The sequence below is a fragment of the Acomys minous genome, assembly GCF_964271855.1.
Source record: "Acomys minous genome assembly, chromosome: 5".
Classification (NCBI taxonomy): domain Eukaryota; kingdom Metazoa; phylum Chordata; class Mammalia; order Rodentia; family Muridae; genus Acomys; species Acomys minous.
The window spans coordinates 111,763,887-111,777,956 of NC_140494.1; the positions used below are offsets into that span (position 1 = coordinate 111,763,887).

General features: G+C 41.1%; 1 protein-coding gene across 3 annotated transcripts in view; it reads right to left on the bottom strand.

The window, feature by feature from the left end:
* Window positions 1–767: 767 nt before the first annotated feature.
* The window catches only part of ZC3H12C (zinc finger CCCH-type containing 12C), a 51,999-nt gene continuing 38,696 nt past the window's right edge, over window positions 768–14,070 (bottom strand). For all 3 annotated transcript variants that reach the window (XM_084781669.1, XM_084781668.1, XM_084781670.1), the window contains exons 3-6: window positions 12,668–12,807; window positions 7,731–7,965; window positions 5,274–5,380; window positions 768–4,710 (exon numbers count right to left, since the gene is read on the bottom strand). In XM_084781669.1, coding sequence (XP_084637795.1) covers window positions 3,314–4,710; window positions 5,274–5,380; window positions 7,731–7,965; window positions 12,668–12,807 — 1,879 coding nt within the window. In that variant the 3' untranslated portion in view covers window positions 768–3,313. The remainder of the gene's footprint in view (window positions 4,711–5,273; window positions 5,381–7,730; window positions 7,966–12,667; window positions 12,808–14,070) is intronic.

The following is a 14,070-nucleotide window of genomic DNA, read 5'->3' on the forward strand; positions in this document are numbered from 1 at the left end:
AAAATACCAAGAATATAACCAAGTGTTTGCTTCCACGTAAGTGGCTCTGAATCTCATCATTGGTCAAATCGACCCTAGACTTGGTCATTCACAACTCAAAGAAATAGTTCAGTCAGGAAAATGTTGCCATTAAAGGACAATCCCTCATTTTTAATACTTCATAACAAACATGTGTATATATAAAACACCCTCTTTAGGTATATTATATATTCTCATAAGTGTATTTTCATAAAAACAAAAATTCAAGTTTCCACCAGTGTCAAATGTTTCACACTGGTGACCATTACTTGCACTGTTTAGGCCAGTGACAAACTCCCATTAGGATAATGAGACTGAAAATGTCTGTATTACATGCAAGAGAAGAGGAAATTCTAAGGGCCATTTTGGCCAGTTAGGTACTATTCCCTCTGGACTAAGACACAGGGACAACGAACTGCTAATTACTGCATAAAGTACAGTCAACTGTCTATTATTCAGGGGCAGAATATTCCAGTCTGGGTCCTTTTTAACCAGCTGACCAATTCTGACATTTTTACTACTTATTGGCACATCATTTTCAGGTTATTTATTCTAGCAAGTCTGGTAAATAGAATTAGCAATTGGGAAGACAGATTTTTAGCTAAAATTAAGGTTTATGATCAGCTAGGAATTTGATAATGGACTCCTTTGTTTGTAACTTGAGATATTTGAGAATTTAATGTAGCTAAAGCCTGCCAATTGTCTTATTCTTTCTTAAACTAGGCAAGCAATGTTGGTGCTTCATTAAAGGGGGCAGACAGACTGCCCTCCTGTCATAAGAATGCTTTTCCTTAGCACACAGCTAATGGCACTGAGAATGTAGGTGGGGGTGGGGCAGAGCTACCCACTCCATGACACACACTGCAAGGATTATATTAAAGATGAAAAAGAGGGCAACTAGTCAGCTAAAACATAAGAAGGCCGAATTTTAAGACATGTCCTTTTTTTTTTTTTAAACATAAGATCTCACTTAAATAATATTGGTCATTTTGCCCATTTCCAAACAATCACAGTGCTAAAATGAAGCAAAAGTGATACGTTCATTTGAGGTGACTTCCTACTCTGGCCTCACGGTACAACTGCGTAGGCTGGGTAAGAGGAACCCCACATTTGCAACCTTGTTTTTGGCATTCATTTATCCTCCACATTTCAACCTGTCCTGCAGATAACCACAAGATTGAGGACAGTTTCACAAGTTGGCAGTGTCACTCTCAGACAGACACTGCTTGGGATGGCTGGTATGGCACCCTCTGTATCACACTCTGGGTAAAGATGTGTGCCACCCTCACTCAAACACAACAGCAGTAACTGTAGAGCATCACTTTCCTGAATTAAGTTTGCTGAACATGGTTCAGATTATTGGATATGCTAATATGCACAATGCCATTTAGAAGCATTTACTGTGTACCCAAATCCTACTCCATGCAACACACAGTGTCACACAAGTAGTGAAAATGTTATCCTAGTCGAAGATGCTTGGACGTTATTTTCAGGCAGCATTTTACCTTTATTTTAAGTTCACACTAGGTAAGTTTTAGGAGAAAGAAAATGCCAATAAATTTATTTAATATATTTTAATATATAAAACTAAGACAGACACCTTTATTTACCTTAATTGTTACTTTTATTTTCTACCCTATTCTAGACTTCAATTTTTCTTTAAAATTTTGTATTTAAATAAGGGATAAAATGTTGCCCAAAAGTCTAATTATAGTTACACATCTGTGTTTTTCACTAGATCTACAAATCAAAATAGCTCTTATTGTTAAAAAGATACAATTTGTATCAACAGTAAAAGGTACTTTCTGGTTTTCAGGGCTTTGCCTCTCTCAGACTGCAGGACCATCCAGACCAGAGCATCCAGGCTAACTACCGGAGCAGAGCTGGCCTTGTCCTTCACGACAAGCAAAATCAGAGGCAACTTCTGCCCATCACAAGACTGTCTGCACTGATCATAAATCAGTCTCCCAATCCTCAGGTCACTACAGCAAGCAAAACCCATGACTTTGCAACCAGAAATATCCCTTACTAATACTAGAACAGACTTTAGTCTGTATCTAAACTACACTATTTGTGGCAAGAGTCTGGCCTTAATAATATAACAGGCCCCCCCCCCAAAAAAAAACTACCTGCAGGAAAATGGAAAATATACAATATCTTACAAAAAAATTAAGTTACCATTTACAAGTCCTTTGTTGCCATTTCTATAGTGCAGTATCAGTAAATGTTGCATATCCTCAACACATCAGACCATCTCAGGTCAGCCTCGATAAATAGCAGGAAAGCTAAGTGTATTAAATATAAAAGTTGCATTGAGAATACCTAAATTCATTAAAAACAGGCAAGTACTGTGAATGGGTTATTCATCCAGCATTGTGCCTCCCACAAAAAGACAGACATTAAAAATACATGTTAATGGAAATCTAGGACTTCAATCCCATTTCTACTGTCAAAAAGCACATTTTAGCTGGAAAACAAAGCTTTAACCTGTAATAGTTACGGCTTTTGCCTTATTCATTAAAAAAAAGAAAGAAAGAAAGAAAGAAAATGGAAACATTTTTCCCGTTGATTGCATCTGCTTTCTTTTAAAATGACCACTTAAAGTAACTAATTTTATTAACAGGAAATATTCAAAACAAAAATAAAATAATAAAAAGTGCCACACTGGAAATCATTCTAATATATACTCTTACCCATTTTAACATAACTGGTAACTTGCATTTTGTTTAAAATATAAAGTCAGTGCTGTAGTATATCTTTGTTCCTATAAATAAGGATTATAGCACAAAGAAGCCCACTTCCCCCAAATAAAAATAACTTAGGAAGCTGTGAAGGATTCTAGTTAAGCTTGGCTTGAGGAAATAGTTTGCTAGGTCTAGTCCAGTACCTCCACCTCCTGAAGGTACTGCAATTGCTTGCAGTTGACAGACAAACACCAAGTTAATAAGACAGGAAACAAGGATAAAAAGTGCTGCATATAAACCCCTGATGCACCAAAGAGGAATATCAAAGATCACAGATACATCTATTAAATCAAACTGGAGAAATTTCCAGCCAAGTGTATAGCTTTAAAAAGAAAAGGTTAAAAAAAAAAAAAAGTTTGAATGTAAAACAATCCCGTGATATGTCCACCAAGTGGGGTTCCATACAGATTCCATGATGCAGTATTTCACATAAATGGATACTATATAACCTCCCCGCTGAGAAGGAGATCACGTGTGCTATTGTAGCAAACCTCCCTCAGCATCTGAGCTGAACAAAAAACTACTCAACACCACAAAGATGCATCATCTTTTCAATAACCCAGCTGTGACTTCTCCACTAAGATGGCTGCGGCCAGCTGCTGGGCGTCTGTCATGTGAGGATTCCTCTTCATGACCAGCCTCACAAGGTCAGGGGGGAAGATGTTGCACAAATTGATATAGATCTTCTCTCGGTTGTCCTGGTACCTCGGAGGATCTTGCGGCATCCCACAGTACGGGATTCGCCAGGTGGGCTCCTGCTGCTCAGGCAGGCTCTGGAAGGTGATCGACTCATAGCAGGGGGGTGTGGAATTGTCGGGTAAGGAGTAAGTCTGCCGATAGCCGTAGGCGTCCACACCATAGCTTGGCCTGTCCCAGCTTCCTAGGCCTTCCTGGCGAGAGTAAGGCTTTCTCTGTCTTGAAGGAGAGCTATCATAGAGGCGAGAGTCAGAAATGCTGTCTATTCTCGTGGCCACTAAGGACCTCCCTAGGTGTGGTGCCTTAGCGTGTGCTGAACTTGGAGGAGAGGGGTAATCTCCAGGACAGCTGGACCGGGCGCCCACAGCGGGGTGCTGCAGATGCATAGCCAAGTGAGGGAGAGGACGCTTGTGATGGAACTTTGGTTCTTCGTGACTGTAGCTCTGCACTCTGGTCAGAGGATCGTGTAAATTCTGCAGGAAGGGCTGGGAATTAAGGCGGCCATGAGGGTGCAGGTGCTGAGCCTTCAGACTCTCTTCCAGCTGCGGGTCAGGGGAGCTGACATAGGACCGGTCATTGTACCCCACATAGGAGTCGCTGCTCCCACAGCTCATGCTCCCTTCGCTGCTGCAGTCTGACGCTACAGAATTTACCCTATAGTCAGTGTCTAACGAGAAACGCCTTTCAGGACTTCGGGGGCCTGAGATACTCAGATTTGAATATGCGTTCAACATGGAATAATACCCAACGTCAACCGGGGAGTCGCATTTTGGATACTGTTCATAAGGCATTGGCGTTCCATGATTTTTGGTTGCCATCATCATTGGAGGGTATTGTCCCTGTGGTCTTTGATCCTGAGGTGGGAAATGAACTCCAGATGGAAGGCCATTGCTTAAAGATGTAGTGCTTTGGGGTTTTGCAGTAGAAGTGGCTGGGATGCTAACTAAGGAAGGTACAGACCTGGTTTCCAATTTGTTTTTGGTGGGAAGCTTTTCCTCTACGTCTTGGTAGACGTGAGTCCTTATGCTTGGGTCTGACTGCCTCTTTGGAGCACCTCGTTTAACGTCCGAAGTGCTGTCAGCCTTGGTGCTGCAAGGAACACTGTTGCTTTTCACCAGCCCTCCTTCGTTTGTGGTTTTGGCTGCTGTGTTCCTAGACATGGCACGGAGTTCATCGGCCACTGAGCGCTGAGGCTGGCTGCCCCTTTCTGGGTGGTAGTACTTGCACTTGTGCCCGTAGGTGCACTTCTTTCCTGTGAAGACAGAGTCAGTTAGGCCAAGGCGCACACCCCGAGACCCCGCCCGGTCGACGAGGCTGCCTATCTGAACTGGTCAAACAGGCAGGAATGGGAGCTGGGCTATGCCCTAGTCTGCCCTCGCTCTCCCCAGGCTTCTTGCTTACTAGGGAGGGCGCTGAGGAAGGTCTCAGCGGATATCTCTGATCACAGCTGCCTCTTCTTTCCCAGGCCTGTACAACTGGGTGGGGAGCTCTGCTAAGAAGAGCAACTGCACTGCTGCAACACCGTAAAGCTCCGCTGAGCTGAGTCGGACTGAGACGGAACGACTCCTCATTTTCATTCCCATAAACGCTAACTTCAAACAGAATTAACACTATTTTCACTCAGAGAAATTTCTGTATTGAACCCAAATAGGTAAAAACAATTTTGAAGGCTAACATACTTTCTTAAATTTAATTATAATCAAAAGAAGCACATAGTATACCATGTAAGATTTTCAATGTTTATTTATAGTAGCCAAACTTTAACCATATATAGTGCTGTAAAGGTACATGTTAAGTATTTGTAAAGGCAGTTACCATATGGACAAGGCTGCTTTTTGTGCTCAGGGACAATGGGTTTCTTCCTCAGAAAGTTATCCAGACTTGGGCCGTGTCTGCCAAGAGGGTCATCAGGGGGCATGAACCTGTCACAGAGATAACAATAAAAAAGAACACATAAAAAGAAGGTTAATTTAATACTAAAGATATAAACATTCACTCGCTCTGTTTTATTGAGACTTTAATCCAAATGTCTTGAATAGTACTTATAAGATAAAAAGAACCCTACTTTAAGCCAAGGTCTCCTGGCAAGCTCAGCTCTCACCTTAACTGTATTTGATTTAGTTTAAGTAAGTTTTGAGGTAGCATCTCCTGACACATTATTTTCCCCTCTCTGTCTTGGGATGCTTGTAAGGATCTGAATAATACTAGGGTATTTTAGGAGAGCTCTGTCAGCAGCAGTCTTGCAAGGGTGTGCAGGCCAGGTGGGGAGTCACTAGGAGCAGTTGAGAAGGGAAAGGCGGGAGAGGGGCAGCAGTGAGGACGGAGACTTGATCGACACCATATGTGGCAGATGTGCCTCACACACCTCTGCATTTCCAAGCACAAGCTCCATCTTATACATCAAGAAATAAATCTAATTTAGGTTCAGATGAATTAATGCACTTTGTATCTAACATCCAATGACAAAGCCAAGATGCAATTGTACATGACTCTGAAGTCTGTTTTCTTCTCATAGTTAAATGGCTTCTCACCTGAGAGGAAAACAGAGCCAAGGAGGCAAGCACACCTGTGGTCCCAGTTGCCTGAGGCTGAGGCAGGAGGACAGGACTCTGAGACTTGGCAAGCAGAGGAGGTTAAGGCAAGAGGATTGCAAGTCCAGGCTTCCTGGGCTACAGAACGAGTTCAAGGCCAGGCTGCATGAGTTAAGAGACCCTGCTTCACAAAGACTAAGGAGCAAGGCCGTTGAGGCTGTGCTTCACTGTGGCAGAGCGCTTGCCCAGCATGCACATGTGACGTCCTGGCTTTGACCCCTACTACTAAAAGAAGGAACTAAATCTAAGGACGAACACTAATCATTGGATTGACTATCAAATGGACAAAAGAAAAATTCGTATCATGCACAGAAATAGATAATGCTGTTCTACTTGAAATAAGCCCAAGTGTTTACCTGCAATAAGAATGTGAGCAATATAAAAACTCAAAGAGGACCAATCAAAATGGCTAAAGAAATCACTTAACAACAGCATTACTGTGACAAAAGCAAGATACAGAAAACAAAACAGAACAAAAACCCTAGAGCTGAGGGGTGTGGGTCAGCAGATGACCGGCCTGGCCTGAGTGCAACCGTACGTTCCATCCCCAGCATTGCTAAAGAAAAATACTTTCCATGTTTACTCCCTCCTTTGCTGTCCTTTTTATGTCCAGGTGGCTTTGAACTTGTGATTATCCTGCCTCAGCCTCTGCAGTGCCGAGATCACAGGTGTGTGCCCACACCCATTTCCCACATTTCTCAGGAGTCTTCGTAACAACCGAGCAACTGAGCAACACCGCAGCAGGTGTGCATTATAACCTGTCGGATTTTTCTATTGCATGCTTAGTCATCTTATAAGTCTTGTAGTTCTAAATACAGAAATTAGCTTATTTGGGTTTTCTTTTTTCCTCGTTAATATATTCTAAGAAATAATATAAAGCCGGGCATGTAAACATATTTTTGAAGCTTTTGCTAACTTTTGCTAATTATACAATAGTTTTCATACATTTAAAATTTTTAATTAAAATTTTTAAAAATTATTTATTTCTATGTGTATAGGTGTTTTGCCTGCATGTATGCTTGTGCAGCATATGTGTGAGTGCTCAAGGAGGCCAGAAGAAGGTGTTGGATCCTCTGGTCCTGGAGTTACAGTTGGCTGTGAACTGCCGTGTGGGTGCTGAGAACTCAGCTTAGGTTCTCTGGAAAAGCAGCCAGTGTTCTCAAGTGCCGAGCCAACTCTCCTGGCCTAGTTTTTATGCATCCTTAACAGAAAGCATTCATATTTTTGTGAATTAATCAGGTGAGAAAATAAACTCATTTCGGGTTTAGATTAACAATAGGTAAATTTCTTCCACGTGCTTTAAGTATATTTACTTCTTGTAACTTGTGTGTGTTTATGTCATATGCCCTTTCAGCAGCTTGAAGTCTGCAATCATGACCACAGTCTTCCTTGATGAAACAACTATTTAGATGTGTGTGCTTAGTAAGCTATTGTGCTCTAAGTGGACTTGACAGGAATTTTTGGCGGGACAGGGGAGGGATGTTTCTGTCAGCCAGGTCCCTCAGACAGTCTAAGAAGGGCACCACGTTTACGCTGGCCCTCTTACAGCACAAGTGTTCAGTTTTCGGCTCCCATGAGGATTAGTGGGAAGCTGGTGGTCAAAAGGAACCTGTGTCAGGTCAGGGCAGCGGCAAGCGGGAGGGGTACCACTGCAGCATCGAGGGACAGCTGGCTTGCTTACTTGTCATTGACAAAGGAATACATCAATAACCGCTCATCTATGAACTTCTTCCATTCCGGCTTCTCATTTGCCAAATCTCGGTAGTTGTCATTGGACACAATGATGCCGTCGGACTCAAAAGCCAGCTTCACGATGAACCGGTCGTCGTAGCACACCACCCGCCTGCCCTGGACGCGCCGCGACGGGGTGAATACCAGGATTTTCTCCTTCTCTAGCTTCCGTAAAATTTCCTGATCTGCAATAAGAACAGGGTGAACGTTCAGGAGTAAATACATAATTAAATACATGATGGATTTCGTATGATGAGAGCTTTTCTAATTAGCACACATTTACTTTATGGATAGGAGGGTTTTGCTTGATGTAGGTCTCTGTGGCCCATGTGTGTCTAGTGCCACAAGCGTTTGTTAGATCCCATGGGACTGTAGTTAGAAATGGTTGTGAGCACCATCCGGGTGCTGGGAATCAAACCTGTGCTCTTTGCAAGGACAAGTGGTCTGAAGCACTGAGCTATCTCTACAGCCTCACGCTCAGCGCTTTTAAAAATAGGAACTGGAATGCAGACAGTATGAGTCACAGTTGACAGACATAGCACAATCTATAACTCTCAACAACACTTTTAGAAATTCCAGTCTTAAAAGCTGTAGAGCTAAAGCCACAAGCTCTAGGGTGGCGACACAGCTTCTCAGGCGTTGCGCCACAGGGACAAGCCCACTCAGCTCTGCGCTGGTCCGCTTCTGAGCAGCAGGCACTTCCTCTCATCTGTGGGTGTATTTTGTAGGTTCCCTCCCCCCCCCTAAATAGAAGATGTGATGGTGAGAGTCTGAAGCTGTAGTAATGAAAGAAGCAAAGAAAACTCTGAGTAACCCATTTACTCCTCACAGCCTGCCCACTGCAGTTCAGAAACAAAGAAGCAGGCACAGCGAGACCGATTTCCCCGCGTGGACAGAAGCAGAACTTGAGTTTTATGCATAGATTTCCTTATTCTGACACCCACATTTCTTCCCCTAGTTCAGTCTTAACTTTAATAGCCACTGAACCCTTCACAAACACCACAAGGTGTGTTTCTCAAAACACAGGCTCACTAAGATGAAGCCAGCTGGTCAGAGTGCTGGGACAGACATCATACATTCTGCATCCTGTCCTCTGAAACGTGGTGGCACATGTCAGTTAACAACTTTCAAAAACCGCATTTCTTCAACAGACAGTTACCACCTGTTACCTTGTGGTATTTGTGATGAGTTCAGTGGCTTTGTAGACCAGGCTGGCCTCGAACACACAGCGATCTGTCTGCCTCTGCCTCTGGAGTGTTGGGATTAAAGGCATGTGCCACCAGCCCGGCTTTGCATTGCCTCTTAAGCAGCTTCCCTTTCCTCTCTCTTCTCGTGAGAGTTGGGCATATCCTAGTCTGTCAAATCTTCTCTGATTCATCACCTTTTCTGCCACTCAATTAGACATCACTTTCAAACATGGGTGCTTTCTTCTACAAACTAACTTTACCTTCATTTGTGATTAAAGGCATGTATCACTACACCTGGGCCTAAGCTTTTCTTTACCTGAAGCTTGCTCTATACCAGGCTGGCCTTGAACTCAGATCTGCTTGCCTCTGTCTCCTGGATTAAAGGCGTGTTTGTATTCCAGCCAGATCACACAGACCTAGAAGGTCTTTGGATGTGATCTCTTGCCAGAGCAGCCATGTTCTGAATTAAAATTCCTCTACGGACTGTGTTCTTCAACCTAACTTGAATGTATTTCAATCATATGTAATTGTTGATCTCTATAAAATTCACAGAAAACCAGGGCAAAGCCCAAAGCCCAGAGTCAATAACAAAACCCCAACATGTTATAATTATTCTACGTGTTATCTTCAACAACATTTGGAGGGCAGCAGGGTACCTCTGTCTCCATCAGTACCTAACCCATGAAGCACATGAGTAGACACTCAGTGAATGTCTATGGATGAACGAATAAAGGGAACATTAAATGATGCATACTATGCTGTTTCCAGCTTATTCCCTGTATCATGCCCCTGAGTAACTCACATCTGAAGAAACCATCAGAGCAAGCAACCTCAAAGTCACCATTTTTGTTTAATGTGTACTTAGGAAACAGCTTGTGAGGTAGAAAAAATTTATTGGAATGACACATAGATAATTCCAGCTTAAAAAGATACAGGTTTAGTATATAGCTAGTAAGTTAATATAGCCAGTACATGTTAAATATTTAAGTGAATATTAGATTAAAAAAAGTGCTAGTCTGAACATATGACTGAAAAATGTGGTGCATCTTTATTTATTTATTTACACCTAGTGAAAGAGACTGAACTATTCCATTCACCAGGGGTTACGTGGTTGAGGGCATTAGTCAGGAAAAATATTATGAGGGCAAGGAGAACCCTTGAAAGCTTATCATTCCTGGAGTTTACAAAGTAAGCTGTGTCCTGATGTCATCCAGGGCCTGGCACGCTGGACTAGCCATGCCCCCACTGGTAAATTATTATTTTCCTTCTTGATCTCACACTTTTCCTTCATCAAGAAGCACAAAGGTCACATGTGTACAATGGAGCATCATTTTTTTTTACCTCTATTTTCCAGACAGAGTCTTGCTAAGCAGCTCAGATTAACACGACATCTTGTATTTATCAAAATATTTTAAGGTACTTACAAAAAAATTAGGAAAGTAAAAGTACAAAGACATAGGGAAAAATGAACATCCCGTAAGAACACAACTGAAGGTTATTTAACTTCTTGGTATTTTTCCTTAAATCATTTTATATAAAATTTTCTACTGTTGATACACACACACACACACACACACACACACACACACACACACCACCTCCATTTTAATTTATTATTATTTATTTAATTTATACATGTAAATACACAATAAAAAACCATTAGTTCTATATAATACTATATTCTCTTTTAAAAATTCTGCCTATGGGAAGGGGAGATGGCTAAGTGGGTAAAGTGGTTGGTGCACAAGCATAAGGACCTGAGTTAACTGGCAGCCTCTAGACAAGAATGTGAGGCAGAAAACAATAGGGGAGGACACCCACAGTTGACCTCTGGCCACCAGATGGGCATGCATAGATGAGAACACTTACACACAAAGACACTCAAAAAACATTCTCAATTCTCCCTAAACACTGTAGCATTGAGGAATGTTCTAATTTATTGGCTTTCTTTCTTTCTTTTTTTTTTTTCTATTGAAAATAATACTACACTGAGTTTTTGGTTGTAGACCTTCACCTACACCCTGCTTATTTTCTTGGGATTTATTTCTTAAGAGGAACTAAAAAAATCTAAGAGCATAGTAATTCCTCCCACTTATTCACTGGGAAAGACTCCAGGACACCCCACCTCAGTTACAAGTGAAAACAGAGACAGTACAGATTCATATGTGTGTGTGTGTGTGATATATATATATATATATATATATATATATATATATATATATATGTATATCTTTGCATTCATACACACACACATACACACACACATATATATTTTTACATCATATCCATGATAAACCCAATTTGTAAATTAGGCACAGCAGAATTAACATAATAAAATATGTCTTAGTTAGGTTTTCTATTGCTGATAAACACCATGAACAAAAGCAATTTGGGGAGAAAGGTTTTAATTCATCTTACAGTTTATAGTCTATCATCCAGAGAAGTCATGGAGGAATGCTTATTAGTTTGCTCCTTGTTCCTCACAGCTTGCTCAGCACACTTGCTTATAGCACCCACAGGTCCTAAGTGAGCCCGGAGGCCAGGTGTTGGTGCTAAGAGACACCACAAACAGACAGCCTTTTGTCCCCAGTTCCTTTTGGACCAGACAGAGTCCATGGCTTTAGGCTCCACCAACACTTACCTACTCACCTTATGCTATTTTAACATAGCATTATGTTAATGGCCATGCCTTAATGGTCTTAGATTGAAAAAAACCCCTTGAAATAATTTTTCTCATTGGAAGCATGTAGTCTGCATGTCTGTCTATCTGTTTTATTCCCTCCACCCCCCCCCACCCCCGTCCCTCTCTGAAGTTCTGTAGTTCTGCTAACATAGATCCTCATGGTTTTGGTGATACGAGAAGGAGGCAGAAGACTGGATGCTGCCAACCAAATGTTAAAGAGGACATGTTTGCCCTAAACTCATTCCCCTAAAAGTGACAAAATAATGTGAAAAATAAGTATATTCCTGGGATCTGGTAATTTCTTCTTTTTGGCTGGATCATATATATCAGGGTCTGAACAGGCCTTTTATGTCCTGTGGTCATTACAACTTGACAGCTACCTGGGCTAATTTCATAGAGATATGATAACAGTGGTTTCTGAGGAGCTTAAGTGTGTTTTTCCAAATACTGTAGAGCAAATGTCTAAGCTAAAACGGATCTACTGCGTATATCTCAGAAAGTCAGCATTTTATAAAAGTTGATGTTAACATTTCTGCATAAATAAAAAAATATCTGACTTGTATAGCTTTGGTGGTTTAAATAAGAACGGTCCCCATAAGCTCACAGGTTTGAATTACTTCCCCCAGTTGGTGGACAACTGTGTGTGAAGGGTTAAAGAGGTGTGGCTTTCTGGAGGAAGTGTGTCCTTGGAAGTAGGCTTTGGGGTTTCAAAGACTCAAGCGGTTCCCACTGTGCTCTTTGCTTTCTGCTTCTGGTTTGAGATGTGAGCTCAGCTGTTTCTGCTGCAGTCACATTCCATCCTCATGTTTTTATCACAGCAAGAGAAAAGTAACTAATACAAAACAGTGTTCAGTTAACATAATTAGATCATTTTTAAACTGGCAAATAAAAACAATGTTTCATCCAAGACAACAGTAGTCCCATAGATTGAGTAAAGAGAAACAGATCAGGAGCCCCAGGGTGGAAGGCACCTGCGTGGGCGGCTCCGGGCACAGACAGCCATTTAGAGGGGCTTACCTGTGATAAGGGCATCAGGGCGGGATTGCTCTTTTCTCCAAGCAGGAACAAAAACTGTAATATCTTTGTGGCCTCTTTCCAAAAACCAATCCACTGCCAATTTTATTCCTCGGCAGGAGAACACTTCTTTGTTTCCATGGCTGAAAAATTATTTTATAATACTTAAAGCACACCAAAACTTAAATTCCAGTTTATACACAGAAACAGTTAAATAACTGTAATAGTAAGAAACTTGAAATTTAATGTAAAGCTACACAACTGAGAAAAATTAAAGCAGTTTACTTCAATTAACTTAGTTAAAAATAAGGATCTGTAGGAAAAAAAGAAAATTGAAATATTGTAGTCAATAAAGTAAGTTTTTAAACGTTAAGTTATAAAGGCTAACTAATCAAAAAGATACAACTTCTTTTTGTTGATGATAGGGTAAATAGAAAGCATTCAACAGGAAGAATGTCAATAAGAGAAATATCACACATAGACAAACATACATATACACAGACATACAAAGATATATACACATAAACACATAGACATAGACACAGAAAGACACACAAACATACTCACACTCAAATCAGCAAAAACCAGTGGAAAACACTATCATCTTCTAAAATAATTGTCTTTTCAAGGAATTTTAAGTATATATTTCATCTGATGGCTAAGTAATACATAAAGCTTATTAGGTGGGGGACATAAAATAATATTACATGCTTACCAAAAAGGAAAATATTCAAACACTTCCTATTCCACCCTGAATTCTGCTCAACACTACTATGTTGGACAAGATTAATGATGACTGCAGTGTATTCAAAACTGGACTAGCAGTGTCAGCGAGGCCAGTGTTAGCTTTTACCTGGCACCAGCTCAGCTTGTCCCTATTGTCCTAGTAATTAAACATGACACATTCTAATGTTTTTAAAGGAAAAGTTTCCTGCACTCTATTCCCTTCTTTTCTAGTACGAACACTGTAGGCTTCATTTCTCACATAGTTTTTCCCTTGGAACAAAGGAAGGCATAATAAAAGAGGTAAATGCTTTGCTGGCTTTTAGCGTGTATCAGATATTAGGCATGTTAATATAGTGTCCTAGTTGGAAGCGCTAGAACCTTCTAACAAATGGAGATCAATTTAGGATAAAATAGAAACAAAATCTACTTGTTTTGAAGATGTTGAAGGCTATGCTGAAGCGCAGATGTAGACTGTGTACAGTCCATGGCCTATGTTCATGGTCCAGGACAAAGCTAGAGGTGAAATCAGATGTCCTGACATGTTCAGAGGATGAAATAAGGCAGAGTCTGCGGTCACATTTCCTAAGTAAGCTGGGCTGCCAGACAGCCTACTAATACAATACCAAAAGCTGCAATGTGATGTTAGGTTTCGTGGGAAACACTGACTGAAATTTCATCAT